Below are 26,331 nucleotides of genomic sequence, written 5' to 3'. Positions count from 1 at the left end.
ATCATCTAAATGTAAGTGTACTATAAATATAGTAGAACCACTCTCTTCTTTAATCTTTCATCTGATACAGTTTCCCAGCCCCTCTTTGTATTGTTGTTCTAGCTGTTTCATTAAAAGGATAATCTGACAGCATTGAGACCCCACAACTTCAAGGTGAGTGGGCTTTGACAGTGCGTCGTAACTGTCACCCTGGCGGCCGCAGCCCTTTCTCCACACCCAGCCCTGTGTCAAGCACTTAACAGCCATGTCACATGGAATCCTTCCAACCAGCCTATGTGGTTGTGCAGTCATCTGCCCATTCTGTAAGCTCAGAGAGGCCGAGTAACTTACCTACAATCACACAGCGCAGGAGTTTTGTTTTGTTTTTTAATTGCGGTAAAATTCAAATCACAACATGAAATTTATCATTTTAACCATTGTGAAGCAGTTTCATGGTGTTTAGTACATCCATTCATACTGTTGTGAAATTGTCACCTCTATAGTTCCAGAGCATTTCCATCACCCCAAAAGCAGCAGTTATATCCATTAAGTGGCTACTTACCATTTCTTCCCACTCACAGCCCCGGCAACTATTAATCAGTGTTCTATCTGTACAGATTTGCCTGTTCTGGACATTTTGTGTGAAAGGCATCCTACAATATGTGACCTCTTGTGTCTGGTTTCTTACACTTAATGTTCTCAGGGTCCATCCAAGTTGTAGTGCGCATCAGTCCTTCATTCCTTGTCATGGCTGGATAATGCTGTTGTATGGATATACCATAATTTGCTTATCCGTTTATCTGTTGATGGACATTTGCGTTGTTTCCACCTTTTGGCTATTATGAATAGTGCTGCTGTGAACATTCAGTACCAGTTTTGTTTAAATACCTGTTTACAGTTCTTTTAGGTGTAAACCTAAGAGTGGAATTGCTGATTAGAAATGGCTTTTCAGTGTTGAACTTTTTAAGGAAACCCAGAGTCTTGCTTTTGCCTAGCTGTTGCTGCTCCAAGATGACTGAGTTTTGAGCGCTTGCCCCAGGGCATGGAGTAGCCTGAGAAGGAGAGTGGGAAGAAAACCAAATGGCAGGAGGCGTGACCAGAGTGGCCTTTTCCTTAGGGCAGCATGGCCTTAAATGTGAGACATTGTTATTGTAATCAAAAAAGTATGAGATACATTTTTATTGTTAAAAAATCCAAAAGATATAGTAGTATAAAAAATCCATTTCCGGGATGTCTGGGTGGCTTAATCAGTTGAGCGTCCAGCTCTTGATTTCAGCTCAGGTCATGATCCCAGAGTCGTGGGATCGAGCCCTGCATAGGGTTCTACACCAAACATGGAGCCTGCTTAGGATTCTCTCTCTCCCTCTCTCTCTTCCCCCGTCCCACTTGGTATGTGCTCGCTCTCGCTCTCTCTCTTTCTCTCTCTCTCTCTCTCTCAAAGAAAAAAGAAAAAAAAATATTTTCCCCAAACCCATAGTCTTACTGCCACAGTCTGGTGTGTATACTCCCAGACCCAAACATATTTCTGTGTTTTTATAATTGGGAAAATAAATCTATTTTTATTGACAAGGTGGTAAAAGGAATCCTAGATTACACCCATATAAACTGCCCAGTAAACAGAATTGCAAGATTCCCTCCCTTCCCCCCTTCACATCATACTTTCTCTTCTGGATTGTGAGCCCCATCGTGCCCCTTGCTGACTGCTTCTGTGAAGCAGGAAGACCTTAGGCTGACAAGTTTGTCTGTTTCTTGGGGTGAAGTTCTGACTTTTGTAGGTGAGGCTGAGTCCTCTGCTAGCCTTCATCTCAGCCCTCTTCCTCCCCAGAAGGGGAAAACATCAAAGGGGGGAAAAAGGGGTTTCCTTAGCCCAGAGTGAATCTGTCATGCTGTGATGCACGTACCTGCAGAAAGGCGTACCTTCCCACTGTAGATTTTTTTAAAAATTTTTAAATGTTTATTTATTTTTGTCAGACAGAGAAACAGCATGAGCAGGGGAGGGGCAGAGAGAGAGGGAGACACAGAATCCGGCACAGATGCCACAGAGCCCAATGCAAGGCTCAAACCCACAAACTGTGAGATCATGACCTGAGCTGAAGTCAGATGCTTAACTGACTGAGCCATTCAGGCACCCTCCTACTGTAGATTAAAAAAATTTTTTTTTTAATGTCTTACTCAGTTTTTGAGAAAGAGAGAGACCGCGCTAGCAGGGAGCGGGGGGGCAGAGAGAAGGAGACACAGAATCCTAAGCAGTTTCCAGGCTCTGAGCTATCAGGACAGAGCCCAACACAGGGCTTGAACTCATGAACTGTGAGATCATGACCTGAGCAAAAGTCAGATGCTCAACCAGCTGAGCCACTCAGGTACCCCTAGAATTAGAAATGGTGTACTCACTTGGACAGTGAGTAAAAAATCTACTACTCATCCCACTCACCAAAAATAGCTTCTGGGAGTAGTTTCTTATGTCTTTTTCCAAAATTGATTTCCTGTAATTCCTCATAATTCAAAGATTCTGTACTTGCGAATTCACTAAAATTTATTTTTTTAAGTTTATCATTTATTTTGAGAGAGAGAGCAGGGGGTCCGGAGGGAGAGGGGGAGAGAGAATCCCAGGCACTGTCAGCCTGGAGCCTGATGTAGGGCTCAAACTCACAAACCACGAGATCATGACCTGAGTCAAAACCAAGAGTTGGATGCTTAACAGACTGAGCCACCCAGACGCCTCTCACTAAAATTTATTTGTAACCTCAAAATCCATATTCACAGAATTCTAGTGGTCATTCACGGACACGTGCAGGGACACCCAGTGTACACGTTCCCAGCTGAGGAACAAAGCCAAGGCTCCGCTTTCTTGTTTCAGCTCTCATGCTTAAAAACAAGCGTCCTTTTCTCAGTCTGTTCAGTGCCACGTTTTCTCATTTTTCTGCTTGTTGGTGGTTTTACTGCTTAAAACGACCCCCAAGCATAATGCCAAAGTGCTGTCTAGCTTTCCTCAGCACAGGGCTGAGACATGCCACACAGACACAGCACGTGTGCTCGGTGAGGCTTGTTCAGGCGTGAGTTACAGTGCTGCTGGCTCTGGGTCTGGTGATCATGAACCAACAGTATATTGAACAGAGGCTCTGCGTTGATAGAGTGATGAAAACATGACCAGTGGCTCACAGGAACCTAGCCTGGTACTTCCCCAGGAGCGTGATTCTGGGTTCACTAGTTCCACTGTTCCAGCGACTTTATGGAACATAGCTTTTGCAGATACCCAGAATCAACTGTGTATTTACACAAATGGGTTAATACCAAGAGTGGTTTTTTCATAGCACATCAGGAATGTCTTTCCTGTCTGTCTGCATGGGTTTAACGTACTCTTCAGTGACTGCAGAGTTCTCTGTGTCGTAAACACTGCCGTCTGCTTGATTACGCACTGTCAGTGGACATTTAGGTTGCCATCTGGTTTTTTCACTGCTATCAACAGTATGACAGCAACTATCCTTTTCCCTGTATCTTTGCACAGGAATATGAGAAAAATGCCCAGAGGTGGAATGGCTTGGGTCAAAGGTGTATGCATACCTTTTGAAAGGTAGCACACTAAATTGCCTCACGAATGACAAGATCGCTTTTCTTAAATCGAACTTAATTTGTGGGAGCCTTTGGAACCACTCTTCTCTGCCTCAATAAACCATCAATGGAGGGGCAGTGTCCCTCCCCCAACTGGCCCCTCACCAGTGTCTACTTGGCTCCCATTTTGTGCTCCTAGCAGGGAGTGTGTTTGCATCCCACCTTTCTGCCTTGCCCTGTCCAGGAAGTCCAGATGAGAAGTGAGTTCCCCAGACCGATTGCTTTTAAGACTCCTTGGGGCACCTGGATGGCTCAGTCGGTTAAGCTTCCGACTTCGGCTCAGGTCATGATCTCACGGTTTATGAGTTTGAGCCCTGTGTCGGGCTCTGTGCTGACAGCTCAGAGCCTGGAGCCTGCTTCAGATTCTGTGTCTCCCTCTCTCTCTGCTCCTCCCGTGCTCGTGCTCTGTCTCTCTCTCAAAAATAAACATTAAAAAATTAAAAACAAAAACAAAAACAAAAAACTCCTCAAGCCAGAAATGAATAGCCTCATCTGTTAGCGAAGGTTACCTGTGGAAACCATTACCTACCTAGGGCTTGTGCTCTCTGGACCTAAGGAAATTCTAGGAGAGGCCCATCTCTCTCCCAGTGAAGCACCTTCATTCCCCCTCCGTCACTGTTGCATCCTTCCTCTTCCCTCCCCCTGCTTTGATTACTTAGGAACTGATGCTTCTGAGAAGCAGCTTCTTTTGAGAGCAGGGCAGGGAGGGCGGGATGGGCTCTCTGTCAGAGATCTTGAGAAACTTGAAAGCAGTCTTAATCCCTCCTGGTAGAGGGGATGAAGGAAGGCACCACCTTCCTGCCTGGGGAGGTTGAGCACACCAGCTCTCCCCAAAGCTGGGAATGCTCGAAATGGCCCGAGGGTACTAATTGCAAAGGGGGCCTTTTTTTTTTTTAATTCTCCAATCTTTTATTGCATGAGCAATTTCCTTTGAACATAGCTTGTCTTTCTTGTGAGGGGGCCATTTTTCCAGGTGGCCTTTTTCATGGGTGTACTTTGAACAGAGCAAAGCAGGAGATTTATTTACAGGAAATATGGCTGCCCCCCTGCACGAGATAATTNACCCTTCAGTTCCTCCCTGCCATGGTTTCACATTTCAGAAAATTAGGACGGGTCTTATGTGTGATGTGTGCACTTAATATTGACAGTCATTATTTCCTCCAAAGGCTGTGCAGCACTGATGGTGCCTCTTCTAATCAGTAGCATCTTGGTGGTGGTCACATAGCACCGAGTGGACTGGAAAAAGTGGTCTGTCACCCAAGGACCACACCAAATACATCCGGACTTGGGGCCCTGATGTTGCAGTGCAGTGAGTGAGGACATGGTGATTTTCCATTTCCTGTTCCCATCTCTGCAGACTGGCAGGCTTAGAGCTATTTTCAGGGGAAGGATTTTGTGTGACATGCTGGTCAGGAAGCTGGCTGGGCCGGAAACTCAGAAATTGTACAGTTTAACTTAGCAAGTTTAGTGCTCGGGCCTGTTTGTCCAGGGCCTGGTCTTCTGGGATCCAAGTAGGGTTTATGTTTTGTTTTGTTTTGTTTTGTTTTGTTTTGTTTTGTTTTGTTTTGTTTTGTTTTGTGGCTGGGGAGAGTAAGGGAGAAATCTTAAGATGCATGGGTTAATTGAAGATGCAGTGTTTAGGAGCCCATGACCCCACACAGGTAAGTCATTAAAAAAAAAAAAATTATTGGACCTCTGCTGTATACCAGAAGCTATATAGCCAAGGAGGCAGTGGCAAAGTGACAGTCCCTGTCACTGCAGATAAGTCATTCCACACACAGTTGCCTACCATGCACTAAGTCTGGGAGACAGTTGGGGGCATAAAACAAAGTCCCTGTCCTCATGTTGCTTATGATCGGGAGGTATCTCCTAAAGCAGCCTTCAAGCTAGACACATGCCAAGAACAAGCCAGTGGCCCTTCTAAGAAAATCTCAGTGTCCTTACTTTCAGGAAAATAGCCTGGCCCACATCCTAGCAGGAAGATAAGCAAGACACTGACGTCAAGCACCCTGTCTGCTCTTTACACTTATCTGCAGCCTGGCTGCTGGGAGCTAGGCATTTATCTCTCTTTTCTTTTTATTTACTTTAACCTTGAACCCTCTCTGTAGTGAATGCTGTGTCTCACTGGTATCTTCTCCCCCGTTACAGTCAGGATTGTGTTATATACATTCTCCTGTTAATGCTGAAGAGGAAGTACTCTAGAGTCCTAATTCATTAGTCCCCTTGCCCCCTGGGAGAGCCACTGGAGACTTTTCCAGATTATATCTCTTCCTAGTCTCCCCTCAGAGACTCAGGCTCTCCGTGGTGGAGGTAGTTCACTCCTCAGTCACAACAGCCTGCTCTTTACTGGGCACCCACCACCAAGTCAGCGTGAGTCATGACACAATCAGCAGGGCAGCTTTGATTGGCTTTAAAGCCACTTTTCAGACCCTCAGGGAATAGGCCAGCCTGTTATATCCCTGGTTGGTGAAATTAGAGATCATTTTTATGTTAGGTGTGTTTGCCTGGGTTTTCTTTTCTTTTTAAAGTTTATTTATGGGGCGCCTGGGTGGCTTAGTCGGTTAAGCGTCCGACTTTCGCTTAGGTCATGATCTCGCGGTTCGTGGGTTCGAGCCCCGCGTCGGGCTCTGTGCTGACTGCCAGCTCAGAGCCTGGAGCCTGTTTCAGTCTGTGACTCCCTCTCTCTCTGACCCTCCTCTGCTCACACTGTCTCTCTCTCTCTCTCCTAGAAATAAATAAAAAACATTTAAAAAAAAAGTTTTAAAGTTTATTTATTTATTTTAGGAGTGCCGGGTGGCTCAGTCGGTTAAGCGTCCAACTTCAGCTCAGGTCACGGTCTCCCGGTTCACGGGTTTGAGCCCCACGTCCGGCTCTGTGCTGACAGCTTGGAGCCTGGAGCCTGCTTCGGATTCTGTGTCTCCCCCCTCTCTGTCTGCTCCCCTGCTCACACTGTCTCTCTCTCTCAAAAATAAATAAACATTAAAAGTCTATTTATTTTAAAAGCAAGGAGAGAGAGCATGAGTATGGGAGGAGAGAAAGAGAAAAGGAGAGAGCGAATCCCAAGCAGACTCCACTGTCAGCACAGAGCCCAGTGCAGGACTTGATCTCACAAACTGTGAGATTATGATTTGAGCTGAAACCAAGAGCTGGACATCCAGTGGACTAAAGTACCCAGATGCCCCTGCCTGGATTTTTGAGACTGTCTTAAAGGAGTATCTGTTGCCTCTCCCTGCCTTCTGAGTCTTCGGTTTAATTATAAGCATTTCAGTGTCTAGACAGGAAAAGTGTCTTCTTCGTCATTTGACATGTTGGGGTTCCTGGAACTCTTCTAGGAAAGTGTGATTTGTGCATTGTAAAGCAGGTTCACATTGGGATAGTCTTGGATTAGGACAGACCCATGTTCTGGAAACTTCTCAGCCAGTGACTCTGCCAGTTCTGGCTTCTAGGGTCCCATCAGTGGCGTCTTCTGAGAATTTTAAACTGTTTTTTTTTTCCAGTGGGAGAGTGATATTTGTTCCTTGTAGGAAATTAGAAAATAGAGAAAAATATAAAGAATGAAATAAAAATTACTGGCAAACTCACTATATTTTTTTTTCTGTAATCAAAACCTGGGGGTAGAGGGCAGATCCTGGCCCCAGTGATCAGGGAAATGGCTAATAATATGTTGTTTAGATGCCAAGCTGTGTTCAGAGTTCTTTGTGTGGATTTCCTCATTTGATCCTCGAAACAGTCCTATAAAATAGGCAGTATTATTTCCCCTCCTTGATAAAGGAGGAAGCTGAGGCCCACTAAGGTGACTTGCCCAAGGGCACATGGACGGGGACCCAGGTAGCCGTCTCCCTGAGTCCTTGCTCTCAGCCACCGTACAACAGCAGCCTTTGTCCTACAGCTGGATTGCGTCCCTCCGGCTGCACCTGGGAGACCGGCTAGCAGACGGCGAGGTTGCTAGGAGACTCCCGGCTCCCTTTCCTGAGAGCCACATGCGAGCTGGATGAACACCTCCGGCCTCAGGAATAGGTCTCGGGTCTGAAAGCAGCTCACTTTCTAACCTTGAGAGAAGTGACTTATGTTGCCTCTCCTCCTCTTCTTCCGTGCTCAGCGGAGGTCCAGCTGGGACCCCCAAACTCTGCACCTGTGACCCTGTAGCCCAGAAGGACTTGTTGTCTGCTTCTCGCAGCTGCAGCCCCATCAGGCCTGGTCCAGAGCAACCCCCGTGAGGTGGGAGGGAGCATTCTGCAGAGCAGCGTACCCCTTTCCCAGAAAGAACACTGTTCCTCCACATGAAGCGCTTGCTCAGCCCTGGCCCCTGCTGCCTGCCAGCCAGGTACCTGACAGGCCCTCACCCCACAGCCCTGCTTTTAAGTAATGAAATTATTTCTTTTTTATTTTTTTTTTTTTACCTTTTTTTAAAATGTGTATTTACTTCTGAGAAAGAGAAGACACAATCTGAAGGAAGCAGGCTCCAGGCTCTGAGCCATCAGCACAGAACCCGACACGGGGCTCAAACCCACAAACCATGAGATGATGACCTGAACCAAAGTCAGACATTCAATTGACTAAGCCACCCAGGTGCCCCCAGATAGTGAAATTGGTTGAAGAGTGGAGCACAGGAGACCAGGATCTGCTGGGATCACCAGGTGAAGTCATTGTACCAGTTGCTTCATCCTGAGACAGTGAAGTTCTCTCAGCCAGAAGGGAAGTCAGTGTGTGACCCAGCTGGCCACATGCCACCTCTGACCTGGGAGGCATTTAAGAAAACAACCAACTGCAACCTCACCTCTAGTCTCTGTTTCCAAAGTTGGACTCAGGAATTGACTTGGCCAGTCAGAAATGTGCTTTTATTCATTCTTTCCTTCAACATTTAATGTGCCCTTGTCTGTGCCAGAGGCTGGAGATACTGGCCATGGATGGAACAACCTGCTTTTAGGGAGACAGGCCCTGTGAGGAGGGAGGTAGCGTGTGGACAGGGACCTGATCTGTTTCGTTCTCCGCTTTGCTCAGCACAGAGGACGTACGTCCGTGTGGACTGAGTCTTCTTCAGTGATGGGGACTGTAGACATTGCTTCCACTCACACCGTCTCCCGGAGGCTGTAAGCCACTGTAACGACCTTTCTTTGTGTCCTCAGGAGGGATGAAACCCTCTCAGGAGTCCTAGGTCCCCCTTCATGCCAGGTCTACCCAGCTGGCCCCTGAGCCAGCTTTGGCTAAGATCAGAGTCTTTTTTCTCCAGGACATTTCCTGATCTCCAGACCTGCAGCAGGGTAAGGGCAGAGTGGGAAGGGCGCTCCCAGAGTCTGCACAACTTCCCACTTCCCCAGAGAGCACCCAAGCACTGCCTTTAGCTGCAGGGATTTTGTACTCTGTCCCTGGCTTTCTCTCTCTCCCGTATCAGATCCTATCCAGAAACTAACCTGTCTTGATCCCTGTGACTGCAATTGTACCACTGGCCCTGAGTCCATGGAAGTCCACAAGAGCAAGATCCAGTGTTTGGGGGAACACTGGGCACTATTCCAACAGGCTGAGCCTTCATGCCACCCCTGCCCCATCGCCTTGCCCAGCCCTCACAGCCAGTGAATGGCTGCGCCTCCGTAGAACCCCAGGTGGTTCATCATAGTGCCCCCTGCCCTCCGTAAAAGCAAAGTAAAACAGCCTTTCAGAGGGTGCTGTCCTCAGAGTGGTTTCCTGGCTTCTCTGTCATGTTTTGCTCAAAATGTCTCCCATGGTTCCTCAGGAAGACACCCGCCTGCTGGACGTGTGAGGAATGTGCTCTAGGGAGACCAGGAAGAAGCCCCCTTCTGGCCTCCAGTAAAATACAAAAAGCCAGAGAATTTTTTTAAGTTTATTTATTTATTTGTTTTGAGAGAGAGAGAGAGAGAGAGAGAGAGAGAGAGAGAATCCCAAGCAGGCTTCACACTGTCAGCATGGAGCCCCATGCAGGGCTTGAACTCATGAACTGTGAGATCATGACCTGAGCCAAGATCAAGAGTCAGACCCTTAAATGACTGAGACACCCAGGTGCCCCAAGCCAAAGAATTTTTTTTTAATGAAAAAGCTGGTTTAGGTGGATGGGAAGAGGGTGGTCCTTTATTACAGGAAGTGTCTGGATAGAGATACACTCTTCAACTTCAGTCCTCTCATTGGAAGAAAAAAGTAGGGCCTGTTGGTTGCACTAATCTTTAGTGGAAAGGCTCTGAGATTAAACTGCTAAACTAGCAGAGGCAGAGAGGAGGATGAAGACAAGCATGTGTGTGGAGAACAGGGCTGTTAGGTGGGGAGGGGGCACAACTGGCCTCACACCCACAACTGTGGGAATCCCTGCACCCAGACAGATGTATTCATGGAAACTCTGGGATTGTAGGGATCCTGGTGACTCTGAGATGCTCTGGACTTAGGAGCCATTTACTCATCGTTTTTAAAAAAAAATTTTTAATGTTTTATTTATNGGAGATACAGAATCTGAAACAGGCTCCAGGCTCTGAGCTAGCTGTCAGCACAGAGCCTGACGCGGGGCTCGAACCCATGAACCATGAGATCATGACCTGAGCCGAAGTCAGATACTTAACCTACTGAGCCACCCAGGCGCCCTTACTCATCATTTTTAAGAAAGCAGATCTTTATTCACCTTATGCCAGATGCTGTACTGGCTAAAAGGGATCTGTGATGTTCTGCAGGACACATGTGACCCCTGACCTCATGGAACAGATTGCCGGATTTTCCAGTTTTGCTTTGTCCCTTTTGGGCTGGGTGATTGGAGCAATTCACTCAATGCTTCTGATTGCAAGTGGGGAACGGTCCCAGCCTCCAGGCATGTTACCAGGATGTGCTGAGTGCTGACATGGAGGCTTCCCCTCCCTGGGTGCTGCCTGTGTTTCTTGGTGCCTGCCCTGCTGTGGTGACACCTGGCAGCAAAGTCCCTGTGCACCCAGATCTCACATCCTGGTTCACACATTCTCTGTCTCTTGCTGATTAGCTCGGTGACCTGGGAAAGTCCCACCCCTGTGGGGTGGACCCATCCGGGAAAGGCTGTGGACCCATCTCCCCTTTGCCTCCCTCTATGTGAACCTTAGAACCTGCAGCCCCAGGGTAGAGTTCAAGGTCACAGTCCAGGGGAAGGAGGCTGGGGCCACTCTAGTGTCCAGCATAGCCTGGCCAGTGGCATTGAGTTGGGGTTGGGAACCTTTCCTTGAACTTATTTCTACTGCTTTTTCAAAGCCTGTAAGAAAAAGTCTTGTAGAACTGGCTACCAACTTTGGTTCATCTGTACTTAACTAACAGGACTTTAGAAGAAGATCTAGGTCTAGGCTGCAAAGAATAAGTACCGTGTTCAGTAAGTAATAGAACAGCAGCCGCTGTTGTTTTCAGAGTGTTTTCTGTGCCCTAGGATCTGTATCAATCTCGTTACCTGTGCTATCTCCTGAGCTTCCCTACCACCCTTTAAGGTACGGGTTTCCAAGTGATGGCCCGATACTGGGGAGGACATTCTCAGCCAGTTTCCTGTCAGGACCTCCCCCAGAATCTGGGCACCCTGGGGTCACAACATTCTCAGCCCCAATTAAATATTCTCAGCTCACGTTAAATATATGCCCCTCCTCATAGCCACTTCTCTCCCCCAAGGAAGGAAGAATCCAAGGAAGAAAGAATTAGCATCAGAAAGGTCTCCACTCAGCCTGGTCCTGCCTGGGAACTAATGGGCCCATACTTCCTCCCCTGGGTACTGGGGGAAGCTCTCCACCACAGCCCCCTCTTTCCTCTTTGGCTCCTGCCATCTCTACTGCCTAGTCCTTCCCCGTCCTTCCCACAGTGCCCTCCGAGAACACCAGGCCCGCCCAGAGGGCCAGGTAAGGCTGGGAAGCCAGTGGAGCGGCTCTTCATCCCCTGACCTACCTCTCTCACCTCCCTTTATCATCAGCACCAGGACAGGTGGGGGGCAGCCATGGGGTCTCAGTTCCTATTCAGATTTTTTCTCTTTCTCAGATGAAAAGAGAGAGGAAACCTTCAAAATAGGAGAATGGCCCTTCCTGGGGAACAGTAGCTTTGCCTGTGTTTAAAAGCTTACATTTCTTTAGGGGAGAAGAGGAACCAGCTATTGCTTTAAAATCTGGTTTTCTTTAGCCAGGAAACTGTGGCTGCATCCCTGAGCCTAAGTGTAGCTCCTGAATGGGCAGCAGGTAACCCTGAACAAGTCTGTAAAGAGGTGTCTTGCTGGGCACGAAGCGTTGTCTATGAGGGAGTTCACAGCGAGTAGTGTGTCAAGCAGTCTGTTCAGTAGTGTGTGAGCAGCCCGGGGCCTGGACATCACAGATAGGGCGGCATTGACTTTTTATAGGATTCTACTCTGCATGTGCACCGTTTTGTTTAGGAATTTTTCTGAAGGCAGTATAAAGGTTGATGGTTGTTGGAGATGGGTAATGTGTTCTTGGGGGCTCATTATAACATTTCTCTCTTTTTTGGTATATTTAAATTTTTCCAAACTAAAACTTTTTTTACAGTTTATTTATTTTACAAAGAGAGAGAGAGAGAGAGAGAGAACCGGGGGAGGGGCAGAGAGAGAGTCCCAAGCAGGTTCTGTGCTGTCAGCACGGACCCCAACACAGGACTCAAACTCACGAACCATGAGACCATGACCTGAGCTGAAATCAAGAGTCAGACGCTTAACCAACTGAGCCACCCAGGTGCCTCTAAAATAAAATATTTTTTAACCAATTAAAGATATTGTTTCTCTCAGCCCTAATTCAGAAAAGTCAGGAATCCTATTTGGTCTGGTGAAGGCTTGACTGCTAGGACCAGAAGTGGAAGAAGCAAAGCCAGTCTTTAGAGTAGTCTGTCCGTAGAGACAGAAAATAGAATGGTGGTTACCAGCGGAGGGGACCCAGGGACCGTGAGTTACTGGGTTTCATGGGTGTGCAGTTTGTTTTGCAAGATGAAAAGAGTTCTGGTGATTGGTTGCACAACAATGTGAATGTACCGAATGCCACTGAACTGTATGGTTAAAATGGTAAATTGTATGTTATGTGCATTTTACCACAACAAACAAAAATGCTATTAAAAAAAGAAAAGGAAAGAAAAGCCAGTCTGTGAGAGTTCCCCCTGAGGCTTGCTGGACTGACAGTGTCTTGCCGCTGTGGTCGAGTTAGACCACTTGGCTGGACTTGCGGTCTTCAGTCCAGTAACTGTGGGACATGCCAGGAATGGCTGGGGCTCTCCCAGTTGTCTGCGCACCAGCCCTTGGGGGTAGCAGGAGGAGCTGGGACTGGTCAGCCGGGGGTGCAGGGGGTCCTATAGGGCATTATTTGCAGGTTTCACCACTGCCATCCGCACTAAGGGCTCATGTGTCTGTGCCTGGTCTCCAGACCCAGGCTGAGCGCTTCAGTAGTTTTAGGACTTTTTTTTTTAATTTTACAAGTATGATGATAGTGCTCCCACTGGTCAAATTTGGAACAATGTGAACATCCAAAAAGAAAAATGTAGATAGAATGATAGAATTGTTAAAAGTTCTTTTTAACCCCAGTGTGATTATTTATTGAGGAAAGAATCCTTCCTGGATGCCATATCATTGAGTTAAAGGTTGTTGGCGGCGGGAGGGATGCCTGGGAGTGCTCAGTGGGTTAAACAGCTGACTCTCGGTTTGGGCTCAGGTCATGATCTCACAGTTTCGTGGGTTCGAGCCCCACTTGCGATTCTCTCTCTTCTCCCTCTCTCTCTGCCTCTCCCCTGCCCATGCTGTCTCTGTCTTTAAATAAATAAACTTAAAAAATAAAGGTTGTTGGGAAACAGGATATTCAGAGAATCTGAAGGCATCACCTCACAGATTACTTATTAATTTCACAGGAAAATGGTACCTTTAAAATGGAGAGATCTGAAATAAATAAATAAATAAATAAATAAATAAATAAAATGGAGAGATCTGGTGTCACCACTTTAACCAAGCGATCAAATGTAGCATCGCTATTGCTGGGACAAACTGACGTTATATAACTCCTGATGTGATCTGGTAAGAAGGACAAAACATCACCTCTGTAGTTTCCTTGCCCAAACTGTTTTATCGTAAGGAAACAGTCCAGAATATGGGACTTTTTTTTTTAAAAGTAGTCTCTAGGCCCAACGTAGAGCTTGAATGCATGACCTTGAGATCAAGAATTGCATGTCCTGCCAACTGAGCCAGCCAGGTGCTCCCAAAATATAGGACATTTTAGAAGAAAACTGGCCTAGATTCATCTAGAGTCAGTGTCATGAAAAACAAAGAATGGGACTAAAAGATATAACGGATACCATGTGTGAGCTTTGTTGAATATGAATCCACAAGAAAACAAAGGTTATAAAAGACATTTTGGGTACCTTAGGGGAAAGTCAAATATAGATTGAATTTTAGAAAATGTTATTGCTGGGGCACCTGGCTGACTCAGTCGGTGGAGCATGCAACCCTTGATTACTCAAGGTCGTGAGTTCAACTCCATTTTGGGTGTGGAGCTTACTTTAAAAAAAGAAAGAAAATGTTATTGCATTAATGCTGATATTCTTAGAATTGGTAATAATAGCATTATGATTATGTAGGAAAATGACTTCCAGGATGGATGCTGTCCAGGGCTGCCATGTCATGTCTGCAAGTTCATTAGAAATGGTTCAGCAAAATCAATATTTATACACACACACGCACGCGCGCGCTCACACACAGAACAAATGTGGCTCTAAATCAGCAGTTGGTGAATCTGGCTGAAGGGTTATCTGTGTTCATTATTTCATCTTTTCTGTGGATTTGAAAATTTTCCAAATAAAATGTACATTAAAGGATTCGAAGAGTGTGTGTGGCTCTGGTCTGACTTGAAAAGATTCGGACTTCTGTTCCCCACACCTCCCAGGGGACCTGCCTGAAGATTTCCAGGCATCTGTTGTCAATGCAGTTTGTTGATAAGGAGCAAGCAGCTGAGTGGCGGCGCTTGGTGGCGGCACTGGGGACGGAAGGCTGGCCTGGCCTGCTCACAGTCATGGGAGGAGGGGAGGAAATGTCTGCCAGGCACGTGCAACAGCAGGAAACTCAGAATCTTTTCTGGCTGTGAAAATGCATTATGCTTGGGAATAGTTGCTAAGCTGGGGTCTGCTGGCCAGCAGTTAACAGCAGGGACTGTAAAGTGGCTCCTAGATGTAGAGCTGAGTTCTGTGAGCCTTTTCTCTGCCCTCCTGGGGATCTGGACAGAACTTACCTGGGAGGATCCAGTGCCTGATCCAGCATGAAAACTGCGCGTGTCAGTGTGTTGGGAACTACTGAAGCACTTTCCATTCTACATGGCCAATTCATCTCCTCAGGAGACATATTCCTAAATAGGAAACAAACAGCCTGTGGAGTTTAGTGCTCTTTCTTTTTTTAAAAAATTTTTTATGTCTTTCATTTTTTTATTTTGAGAGACAGAGAGCAAGCGGGGGAGGGGCAGAGAGAGAGGGAGACACAGAATCTGAAGCAGGCTCCAGGCTCTGTGCTGTCAGCTGTCAGCCCTGATGCAGGGCTCAAACCCACGGACTGTGAAATCATGACCTGAGCCGAAGTCGGACGCTTAACCAACTGAGCCACCCAGGTGCCCCAGTGCTCTTTCTTAGGTCCAGCGCCAACTCATTGAGGATTCAGACCCACTCTGCCTGGCCCTGGCCTGCAGTGTGATGGGTCCCCAAGAAGCTTCTCCAGCCTGGGGAGCAGGTGAATTCAGATTCTTCAGTAATCCATAGCCCCTTCCATTTGAGGCTAATCCTCTTGGGCCTGGTGACTGGGGAAAAGGCAGAGCTCTGAAAGGTTTGAAAAGCTCCAAGGGCAGGGAGGAAACTAATCTCATTGAGCACATCTGCCAGTTAGACTAGATTGCTGGCTGCCAGAAATGGCGTGGAAGAGTCTTAATGCCACCCTAAGTACAATGCACATTTTTGCTGGGGCTGTGACCTTCACCATGCCCCCTTCTGCCCTGGGGAAGAAAAGAGCACTTGTATCTACTGAGTGCTTACTAACAGTGTTGGCTTAGTTCAGCACAAGGTTCAGGGAAAACTGGACAGTTCTGCAAAAAACATTTTTCTTTTTAAATTGTGCATAGCATATATGATCATTGGAGAAAAAATTAGGGAATACAAATAATCTGAGATCATCGGAGGACAATTTAAATAGCCCAAAATTCAACTATCAACAGAGTACCTGGGCACCTAGGCGGTTCAGTAGATTAAGTGTCTGACTCTTGATTTCAGCTCAGGTCATGATCTCACTATTGTGAGATCGAGCCCCACCACCTCGGACTCTGTGCTGAATGTAGAGCCTGCTTAAGCTTCTCTCTTGCTCTCTCTTTCTGTCTGAGCCTTGGTTTTGGCTTGGGTCATGATCTCATGGTTCATGGATTCGAGCCCCACTTTGAAGGCTCTGCGCTGACAGCACTGAGCCTGCTTGCAATTCTGTCTCTCCCCTCTCTTTCTGCCCCTCTCTCACTCTCTCAAGAGAAATAAACTTAAAAAGATTCTCGGGGTGCTTGGGTGGCTCAGTTGGTTGGGCGTTCGACTTCAGCTCAGGTCATGATCTCGTAGTCTGTGAGATCGAGCCCCACATCAGGCTCTGTGCTGACAGCTCAGAGCCTGGAGCCTGCTTTGGATTCTATGTCTCCATCTCTCTCTGCCCCTCCTCTGCTCATATTCTGTCTCTGTCTCTCTCAAAAATAAACATTAAAAATTTTTTTTTAAAAAAAGAAAAGGATTCTCTCTCCCACTCTACCCCCTCCCCTACTCCTACTCTCTAAACAAAAGAGAGAGAGAGAGACTACCATTCATTCTCTGAACGAATATTCATTGGGCAGCTGCTAATTATAAGGCACTGTGCTGGGATCTGGGGCACAACTGCAAATGGGTCAGACACACAGTTCCTGTCCTCATGGGCTTAGGCCCATTAATGACCTATTGGTCAGGCGCTATCCTTTAATAGTAATACTTGTGGTTAAGCAATCTGAGCGTGAGAAGTGCCTTGATGACACTGAGCGCTGGAGGACACACAGTAAGGTGAGTGAAGGGATGCGCACTCACAGCCAGAGGAGAGGTCCCGCACTTAGGGAGGGTATGGGAGCTGGTGAGGCCTGGTCAACCAGCCCCACCCCAGGATTTCCAGGCATACAGGAGGCCGCCTTGGGCAGCACTGACCTTGCCTTTCCTGCCTGAGTTGCCCATGCCGTGCAAGGCCAGAGAAGGTGTGTGGTGTGGAGGCGGTGCCATGCCAGCCTTGGGTCCTGCTGGGTAGGGCTCTGGCAGCAGAGGCCCTGGGGTGGCTGCAAACTGCATGGGACCTGGTCAGCCATCAGTCTCCACTCTCCGCTGTTTTGTATGTTTCCACCTGCTCAGGTCCTGCCCGTCGAAGACCAGAGCTTCACAGCACACCATCTTTGCCCACTTAGTGGGCTCTTTTAAGACTTGCTGGGAAGATAGAGACACTGGCTTCCCAGAGTCCCAGGTTTCATTTCTTGGTGACATGTTCTAAGGCCTTCCTGAGAAATGTGTTGTTTCTGCTGTAAGGCAGCCTCAAGTGGTTACTTCCTCATGTCTCCTAAGCATGAACGTCTGATGGGAACTGGGTCACAGGGTGCTCACAGTTGTGCACAGGTGTGTGGACCCTTTGTTGCGTGCTTTCTTAGCTCAGCTGGGCCACCCCTCAGCCACCTCTTCAACACTCAGCAGAGTTCTGCCTCCGGTTAGGCTCAGCTCAGAGGCCACAGGCAACCACACCAAGGCCAGGCTTCAGGAATCACCATGTGATGTGGGCGTCGGCCAGAATGAGGACGGTATTTGGGGAAGGCTTCCAAGGGGCAGTGACTTAGAGGGTGAAGGACAGGGAGAGGTTGGCAGTGTGAAGAGGGGAGGGGGAAGGGTGATCCAGGCTGTGTAGATGCAGGCTCGTGGGCAAGAGGGGCACAGGGCTTTCAGGGAGTGCAGTGACGGAGGCCTCAGCCAGGTGCCCGTGGTTTCCGCAGGGTGAGGTGGGTTTAGGCTGGGGGGCCCCGCAGCCGCCCCACCTGCAGAGCCTCCCCCAGTGGAGGCTGCTACTGGAACTCTCCACCACTGGTGACCCCAGGGATTGTTCTGTAAATACCTCAGTTCCCTTGACCTTGGAGGATAACTCAAGGCTCGTGTTTAATTTTTGTTTTTATCTAACTCCATGTAGCATTTTTTTCATTGCATTTATTTCCAGGGTCTTCCGGTAATTAGTCATTGATCCTTCTGAGCCATGTGATCTGCCTGTTTGTGGGGTTTCAGATCTTTTTTGCCACTGCCCACAGATATGAGTGTATTCCAGTATCTATTCCCGCCAAACAAATCATGCCCAAACCTGGCGATTTAAACATCAGTAACGTGTGGGGCACCTGTAACGATTTAAACATCAGTAACGTGGGTGGCTCCGTCGGTTCAGCTTCAGCTTCAGCTCAGGGCGTGATCTCCTGGTTTGTGAGTTCAAGCCCTGCGTCAAGCTCTGAGCAAAGAGTTCAGAGCCTGGAGCCTGCTTGGGATTCTCTCTCACCCTCTGTCTCTCTGCACCTCCCCTGCTTATGCTTTCTTTCTCTTCCCAAAATAAACAAACATTTAAAAAAAAATAGCGATGTGGGTTGTATGAGGTTTCCTCTGCTGGTTTAACCTGTGCTCATTCAGACGGCTGCTGGAAGGGCTGGGCTAGAAGGTCCTGGATGGTTCATTCTCCTGTCTGAGTTGGCACTGGCTATCGCCAAGGTACCTCTGTTCTTGCGGCCTCTCCACCGCCAGCAGGCTAGGTTTACTTCCTTCCGTGATGGTCTCAGCACAGCACTTCAAGGGAGGAGGAGGGGAGGAGGAGGGGAGGAGTTGCACAGCCATTTACAGCCTCGCCTCGGAAGTCCAGTGTCACCCCTGCCCCAGTTTCGTTGAGATATAATTGACACGTAACATTGTATTACTTTTCAAGTGTATAAAAATGATTTGATAGATGTGCCTGTTGTACATATGTAAGTTTAGTTAACATCCATCACCTCACACATTTAACAAATGTTTTTCTAGTAATGAGAACTTTTAAGATTTCTCATAGCCCCTGTCAGACAGCACAGCATTGTTAACTAGTCACCATGCTGCACCTTACATGCCCGGGGCCAATTTTGACCCCCTTCACAAGTTTCTGCTATCTCTGCCTCTGGTAGTCACCAGTCAGTTCTTTGTAACTTTGAGTTTGGCTTTTTTCAATTCCGCATATAAGTGAAATTATACAGTATTTGTCTTTCTCTGCCTGATTTATTTCACTTAGCAAAATGCCCTCAAGGTTTATCCATGTTGAAGCAAATGGCAGGATTTCCTTCTTTGCATGGCTGAATATTATTCTATAGTATATAAATACCACATTTTCTCTGTCCATTCATCTGTCAGGTACTTAGGTTGTTTCTCAGTCTTGGCTATTGTAATTCATGCTGCAGTGAACACACAGGGGTACAAATAACTTCAAGATCATGTTCCCTTTCTGGATTTCCTCCCTTTCCTGTCTTCTCCCACTTACAGTTGTTCCTAGGCTCACCTCCTAAGCAATCTGTTTCCGAGGGAGTTCAAGCTAAAAAGCTATCGACAGGGTTTAAGCCCAGTACTGAGGACAGTGGAGAGCCACTGAAGGGCTTTTCTACATGTGGGCGGACAGGATCATATTTGCAAGGGCATTCTGACTATGGCTGTCTGACCCCCAACCAGTCCTGAGATTGCATTAGTGAGGACCAGGCAGGAGTGGAGAGAGGGCTCCCTTATTCTCCAGACCCTTACCACTGCCGCTAACTGCTGTGAGCGCCTTCTCTGTTCCATGCACTGGCCTGAACATGTGGTGTGCATTTTCTCATTGTATCTGACAAAAGCCTTGTGAGGTTTAGGTTCCATTTTACAGACAAGGGAACTGAGGCACAGAAAGGGTGAGACACCTGTGCATGATCACACAGCTGGAGGTGATGGCTTGGGGATTCAAGCCCAGGTTTGGTAGATCTAGAGTGTGTGCCTTTAGTCGCTTGGCAGTGGGGCCTTTTGGCTTTCTGTGCTCCATGCCAGGGCTGTCCAGGCACCGTGAGGTGGGCCTTTGCTTCCTGGGTGCAGGCAAGGGCTGTCTTCCAGTAACGTCTGCTTCTCCCGCAGGTAAGTTCGAAGACAGGGAGGACCATGTTCCCAAGCTGGAGCAGATAAACAGTACGAGGGTCCTGAACGGCCAGAACTTCACCCTCACCAAGAAGGAGCTGCTGAGCACAGAGCTGCTGCTCCTGGAAGCCTTCAGCTGGAACCTGTGTGTGCCCACGCCTGCCCACTTTCTGGACTACTACCTCTCGGCCTCCGTCAGCCAGAAGGATCAGCACTGCCACAGTTGGCCCACCGCCTGCCCCCGCAAGACCAAAGAGTGCCTCAAGGAGTATGCCCACTACTTCCTAGAGGTTACCCTGCAAGGTGCGGCCCCACATCAGGACCCATTAGCCCCTTCCCCACCCGCACAGAGGCCGGGATCTGACAGGAGTGTCCACCGGGGAGTCCTTGCTGAGTGGGGCCCATCCACCCAGATCACTGCCACTTCACAGGGGATACACAGAGGAGGAGCAAGGATCTCCCTGTGTACTGCCAACACCAGGCAGCTGGCACCCTGCAAATTTACTGATCACCTGGTAATTTTTCTTATGGTAACCTGAAACATCTCAAGTGATCCAAATGGGACAGATTTGCAAGTAGGTCATTGCAGAAGAGCGATCATTATATAGATAGGGTAGGGGGTGGGGTATGTTAGTAATAAAGTTTAGCAATGAAAGTAACCTGTTTGGGGACTTCGTTTGAATTCCACAGTTCCCATTGACTTAAAATCTAGGTATTAGGTAAAAATACCAGGTCAGAAATACTGTTCATATAATACCCGATAACCCACCACAAACTAAAATGGTTTATAACAATAGAAACAATTACAGTATCAAGCATTAATTGAGCACGTACCATGTACCAGACACCTTATTTTAGTGCTTTGTGTATATTATGTCACTGAATTTCACAATGACACCACTTGAAAATCACTTCTGTTATTCCTGTTTTACAAATCCATTTCCTCAACTGATGCTCAAGAGGTGAAGTAACTTACCCAAGGTCATTGCTAAGGTTTGAATCTGAGGTGTCTGATTCTGCGACTGTGCCTTGACTCATATTTTCACAGGCAAATGTGGAAGTCTTCAAAAATCATAAACAACGTAAGACAGAATGATAATGCACAGATAACCAAGGGCCATTCAGGAGAAGCATGGAAATTTTAACAGTTTTCCTTTGCACATAAGTCATACCAGCTTCACCACATTGCCAGATATCTTAGTAGGACATTAAGATTCATTTCACGACATATATGTATACCAAGAGATCTTGTTGTACACCTTAAGTATGTATAGTTTTTTATTTGCCAATCGTATGTCAGTAAAGCTGTGGGTGGGGGAAGATTCCTCAGTAAACTAAGTCAAGTGCTGGTTTTTACTTATCAATATCAAATGTTTGTGACCATTCGTTCATTCAACAAATTTTTATTGAGTGCTCACTGTAGGCCAGGCCTTGTCACTGTTAATAAGTAGCCTATAGTCATACTCCAAAACAGAAGCCTTTGAAATGGTGTGTCATTCCAAGAGCCAAAGAAGAGACATGTGTTTTATGGGTTCTCTTTGTAGCCCATCGGCAAGCCCCTTGCAGCCCCGCAGAAGTTTGGGCGAAATTTTGAAAACTCATTACTCTAGGCTGACACCAGAAGTCCCAGACCGAGATCCAAAGTGTTTAAGATTCAGGAATGGAACTTCACACTGCTTCTCGGTTTTCACCATGTGCTTGTGTGCAGCAATGAACAGCCTTGAACCTAATGACTTGTCTGCCGGTTCTCAGGAGGCACAAGGCAGGAAGGAGGGCCACTGGGACTCCACAGTGAGGCCTTGTGAAGCCGACTTCTGTGATTCTCTTTCAGATCATATTTTCTACAAATTCCAGCCTTCTGTGGTGGCCGCAGCCTGCATCGGGGCCTCCAGGATTTGCCTTCAGCTTTCTCCCTACTGGACCAGAGACCTACAGAGGATCTCAGATTACTCTCTGGAACATCTCAGCACATGCATTGAAATCCTGCTGGTGTAAGTTCCATCCCTAATCTTCGTTTCCAAAGTAATTGAGGCACTTGCACTTGAGACCCACCTCAGGTGATCTCTCAAAGTCAGAGGGTTAGGGGAGTTTCCCCAGCTGGTGTCTCACAGGAAGTGGGCCATGGTGACTCCTGATAGAATGAGGTTTGCATTATTGGTCCTTCTTGTTTTGGGTAGCTTTGAGTTTGCAATTTTAAGGTCAAGGAGTTGGGGAGAAGAGAAGGCGATGTACACACCCTTCTGAGTATCTGGGCTGTTTGCTCTGAATGCTAGTGTATCCTCAGTCTTACGGGCAATTACACTAAGAGACTTATGATAAGCTACTTTTATCAGATGTGGCCACAAAGCTGACCTCTTAGCCACCTAAGCCCAGAGTGACTTAACATAAGAGGCCATGGCCTCCTTGCAAGTGTCCCTTGGAAACTTGGGGAGGACATATGCAGTGTATAAGAGAAGGTGCATGGGGCAACACAGACCCATCACCATGAAACTGATACTGAAGGTGCGAGTCTTCAGTGGTGATCACAGGAGGAGACAGGACAGAGAAGCCCAGCCTGGCTGCTGCCCGTCCCTCTTCCACCCAGCATATGGCAGCATCTTCTGTATGCTGGCCCTTCTGACCATGGGGCCAGGCCCCTGGACAGCTGCCTCTCGGCCTCCTGAGGTGGGAAGCTGTGCTAGTAGCTGCCTTTGTCTCTGCCCTGTTCCCTAGGTCTTGTTTTAAAATCTTTGCTTGTAGAAGGTGCCCAGAACCAGAGCATATGGTCTGATCTGAGTGCACATAGGTGCCCCCAGATCCTTGGCCACCGGCCCTGCCTCTTTACCATGGTTGTGGCTATGGGATGGCTCCCTTCTCAGATCTGAGCCTCCATTTGTTCCTGTCTTACCTGAGCAAAGAGCCCCCCTGGATGCAGTGATGAGCAAGAGCAGAGGGCCCCCTCCTCCTGGAGTTTGTGCTTGGCACGGGGGACTAGGTGGTAGCCCAGAGGTTATTATCTGGGGGGTTGACTGCCAAGATGGGGCAGCACAGGGGCTTGGGGGACAGCTAGGCTAATCTTTAGGGGTCAGAAGGGGTTTTCAGTAGGAAGCAAATCGGGGCGTAGGTCTAAGACCTGAGTTTAGTCAGAGAACAGGGGAGGCAGTGCTGCCAGCAGTGAGTGTGGGCTGGGTGCCGCCCTGAGGTCATAGCGCACAGGTCTCGAATGCACAGATCTCGAATCCCACTTAGCAAGGAAGGGAGGAGCTCTCAGGTGTCTGCCACTGTGGCCTTGGACCTCAAGTCTCACCCAAGTCCTTTCCTTTCAGAGCTTATGACAATGTCTTCAAGGACGCTGTCTCAGTCAAGAGCCAGGCCTTGGCAATGGTGCCCGGCACGCCCCCCACCACCACCCAAGTGCTGTTCCAGCCCCCCACCTACCCCACCCTGAGCCAGCCGACAACGCCAGCCCTGACACAGTTTCAGACCCCCGTGCAGGACCTGTGCTTGGCCTATCGGGACTCGCTGCAAGCACACCGCTCTGGGAGCCTACTCTCTGGGGGCTCTGGCTCCTCCCTCCATGCCCTGTACCCCACCCTCCAGCCCTTGGACATGTGTCCCATGTCCCTCCCCACGCCCCTCAGCGTGCAGATGGCCATTGCAGCTGAGCCTAGGCACTGCCTTGCCACCACCTACGGAAGCAGCTACTTCAATGGAAGCCACGCATTCCCCACAGGCTGTTTCGACAGATAGGGCACCTTCATTCCACACAGGGAGCCCTTGGAGACTCACGTGGGCAGAGGACAAGAACACAGGTGAGGGGAGCTCAGCGGAGCCAGGCAGTGGGGAGGCCATCCCCACAACCTCATTGTTGCCCTTGAACAGAGAGGGTTCATATTCTTTTAAAATAAAGCTGACCCCCAGCAAGATGGTCCATGACACCCCTCCCCTGAGAACATTCCTCTGGAAAGCATCTTCCACTGTGTGGCTGGGCTGCAGGGGGACGCCTCTGCCACTGTCCTCTGGAGGAGGGACCCGTCCAATGAGAAAGACCTGGTGAGAGGCCGGGAGACTGGAAACGATGCAGATCGCCAGTCATGAGCATATCTGGTTTTTAGCATCAAGATTTCTTTACTCCTCACCAGTGGCAGCTACACTGAGAAAGAAGCGTACTGCCTGACGTTTCCTCAGGACCCCCAGCAGGTGCCACATTGGGTGCTCTTTCCCTGGCTGCATACAGAAGAGCCTGTGTGTGTCTGCGTGCACGCCTGACTGTCGGCCTTCCAAGGCACGGAGGGCGGCTATCTTGCCTTTGTTGTCGAACCTAAAACCTTATTTGGCCTTTTAGATATTTCACATGCTGCTGTTCCTGAAGTGACCTAGCTTTCTGTTCGTGTTCAGTAAGATATCTTGTTTACATACTGCATCAGGGATTTTGCGATACTTGAAAATTCCTTAGGAGAGAAAAAAATGTTGATCGCCACACTGCCTGTCCCATGCAAGGGCTGTAGGTTCAGACCCAGCTTGTAATAGCAAGCATGTGGTTGGGGAGAGCCACTCCCCAGGTTCTCGGTTCAAGAAGATTCCACATCTCGGATGCTGTGTTCACCTGGAGAGCTTCGACAACCACCCAGAAGGAAAGGTGGTTGAAAGGTAGGCAGGTTTACAGCCAACAACCTTCACCACCTCCACCAGGTGCTTATGGTGCATGATTTTGGCTAACAGGGAAGGCCGATAATGCAGAATGTTTGCTTCATGCCAGCTGGAGTCAGGGAGCGGGGCATGGACGGGGTGTGTGTCACAAATCCTGCCAGGCAAGCGACTGAATGGATCGAAAGCCAGTGTTTGGGCACCTGCAGCAAGAGGGCCCTCAGGAAGACTCGTAACCACGTGCAATATGTTTTTATTCTGACTCGTGGCTTGTGCTCATTGTGTTTATTGTTGGTTCCGAGTCAGGGGGACATACCGTTCACCCAGCAGAACTGGGAGGTGTAAAGAACCACAGAAGCATTTTTTGTTTGTTTTAAGAAGAACCCATCTTGGTTTTCTCAGCTTATTTGCCAGTCAGTCCGGGAGACTGGCTCGGGGACTACCAGGGAGGCGGCCGTGTGCTGCCAAATTGGATCCGAAGGTGATTCCCAGAGCAGATGAAGGCTTCGGTGCAGAAGCAGAATGAGAAGGGGTGACGCGAGTAAGGCGCCGTGCCACTGTGTCACAGGAGTGTGGGAAGACTACACGTTTGCGTTGCTTTTCTCTTTTTCCTTTGCCAACCTCCTTCTATTTATGTGAGACTAGTTTGGATGCCTAGTTACTGTGTCTATGTGGCCTGGGACCGGGGCTTGTGAGGGGCACCCAGTAGAGCCTCACAGCCAGCCCAGCACACAGAACAGGGTGTCCTGCAATAAACAGATCACCTGCTCTTGGTCTCCGTTCTCTTCCTGGCCTTCTGCTCTCAGCCAGCCCCGTGCGTGTCTCCGCTCCCGTCCAGAGGCTGTGGGGGGTGGGCTGCACAAGGCGCTCCTGTGGAGCTGGGCCTCCCTGGGCACACCCACAGTAGGAATAGAACTTGACATCCATGCCCTTCTGCCAGTGGTCAGGGTTCCCCAGAGAAACAGCACCCATCATATAGGTAGCCAGAGAGTTATTTTAAAATTTTTTAGTGTTTATTTATTTTTGAGAAAGAGCATGTGCACGCATGAGCCAGGAAGGGGCAGAGAGAGAGAGAGAGAGAGAGAGAGAATCCCAAGCAGGCTCCATACTGTCAGTGCAGAGCTCAATGCAGGGCTTGAACCCTCGAACTGCGAGATCATAACCTGAGCCAAAATCAAGAGCCAGGCGTGTATCCAACTGAGCCACCCAGGTGCCCCCAGAGAGATTTACTTTAAGGAATTAGCTCACACAGTGGGGCTGACAAGTTAGGAATTTGTAGGCCAGCAGGCTGGTAATTCAGGTAAGTTGATATTTCAGTTGAGTCCAAAATCTGAAGAGCAAGCCAGAAACTCAGGATTTCTGTTACAGTCTCTGAGGCAGAATTTCTTCTCTAGGAAACCTGTTTTTGCTCTTACAGCCTTCACCTGACTAGATGGGGCCCACCCACGTGGAGAGGAATCTCCTTTTACTTAAGGCCTACTGATTGTTAACTGTTAATCGCATCTACAAAATGCCTTCACAGTAACATCTAGATTAGTGTCTGACTGAACTACTGCACACCATAGCCTCGCTAAGCTACCACATAAAATTCACCACAACCACTTACTAGCTGTCAGGAGGCAGTTGACTCAACTGCTCTGAGCCTTAGTCTTCTCACCTGCTAAAATGGGGGTGAGAACACTTGCCTCACAGGGTTCTCGTAAGGATTAAGCAGCATAATGCACGTCAAAATCAAACACGAGGTCGACTTTTAAGACGTACCATTGTTTTATGGACCAGTGAGAGAATTCAAGAAAAACTGGCCAACCAAGCCATGACACAGTGTTTAAGATACTGCTGATTAAATAATGCAGTCTAATTTCAGGAATGTTAACATGTAAGAATACATGTATGGCAGAATCGATGGAATATGGTATCTGCTGTTGTGGAGACTGTCAGACTCTTCTGATAGGGAAGAGAGCCCTGCCCTCTGCTCACCCAGGATCC

The 26,331-nt window shown here is 48.2% G+C and overlaps 1 protein-coding gene across 1 annotated transcript in view; it reads left to right on the top strand.

The window, feature by feature from the left end:
- Nucleotides 1-25,120, top strand: part of CCNJL (cyclin J like) — a 57,938-nt gene extending 32,818 nt beyond the window's left edge. Inside the window, exons 3-5 of the mRNA XM_077780728.1 lie at nucleotides 19,720-20,022; nucleotides 21,551-21,710; nucleotides 23,025-25,120. Coding sequence (XP_077636854.1) covers nucleotides 19,720-20,022; nucleotides 21,551-21,710; nucleotides 23,025-23,448 — 887 coding nt within the window. The 3' untranslated portion in view covers nucleotides 23,449-25,120. The remainder of the gene's footprint in view (nucleotides 1-19,719; nucleotides 20,023-21,550; nucleotides 21,711-23,024) is intronic.
- Nucleotides 25,121-26,331: the final 1,211 nt, after the last annotated feature.

Source organism: Crocuta crocuta, unplaced genomic scaffold, assembly GCF_008692635.1.
Source record: "Crocuta crocuta isolate KB4526 unplaced genomic scaffold, BGI_CrCroc_1.0 scaffold343, whole genome shotgun sequence".
NCBI lineage: Eukaryota > Metazoa > Chordata > Mammalia > Carnivora > Hyaenidae > Crocuta > Crocuta crocuta.
Note: the sequence above shows the minus strand (reverse complement) of the source record. Positions and strands in the feature narration are given on the sequence as shown.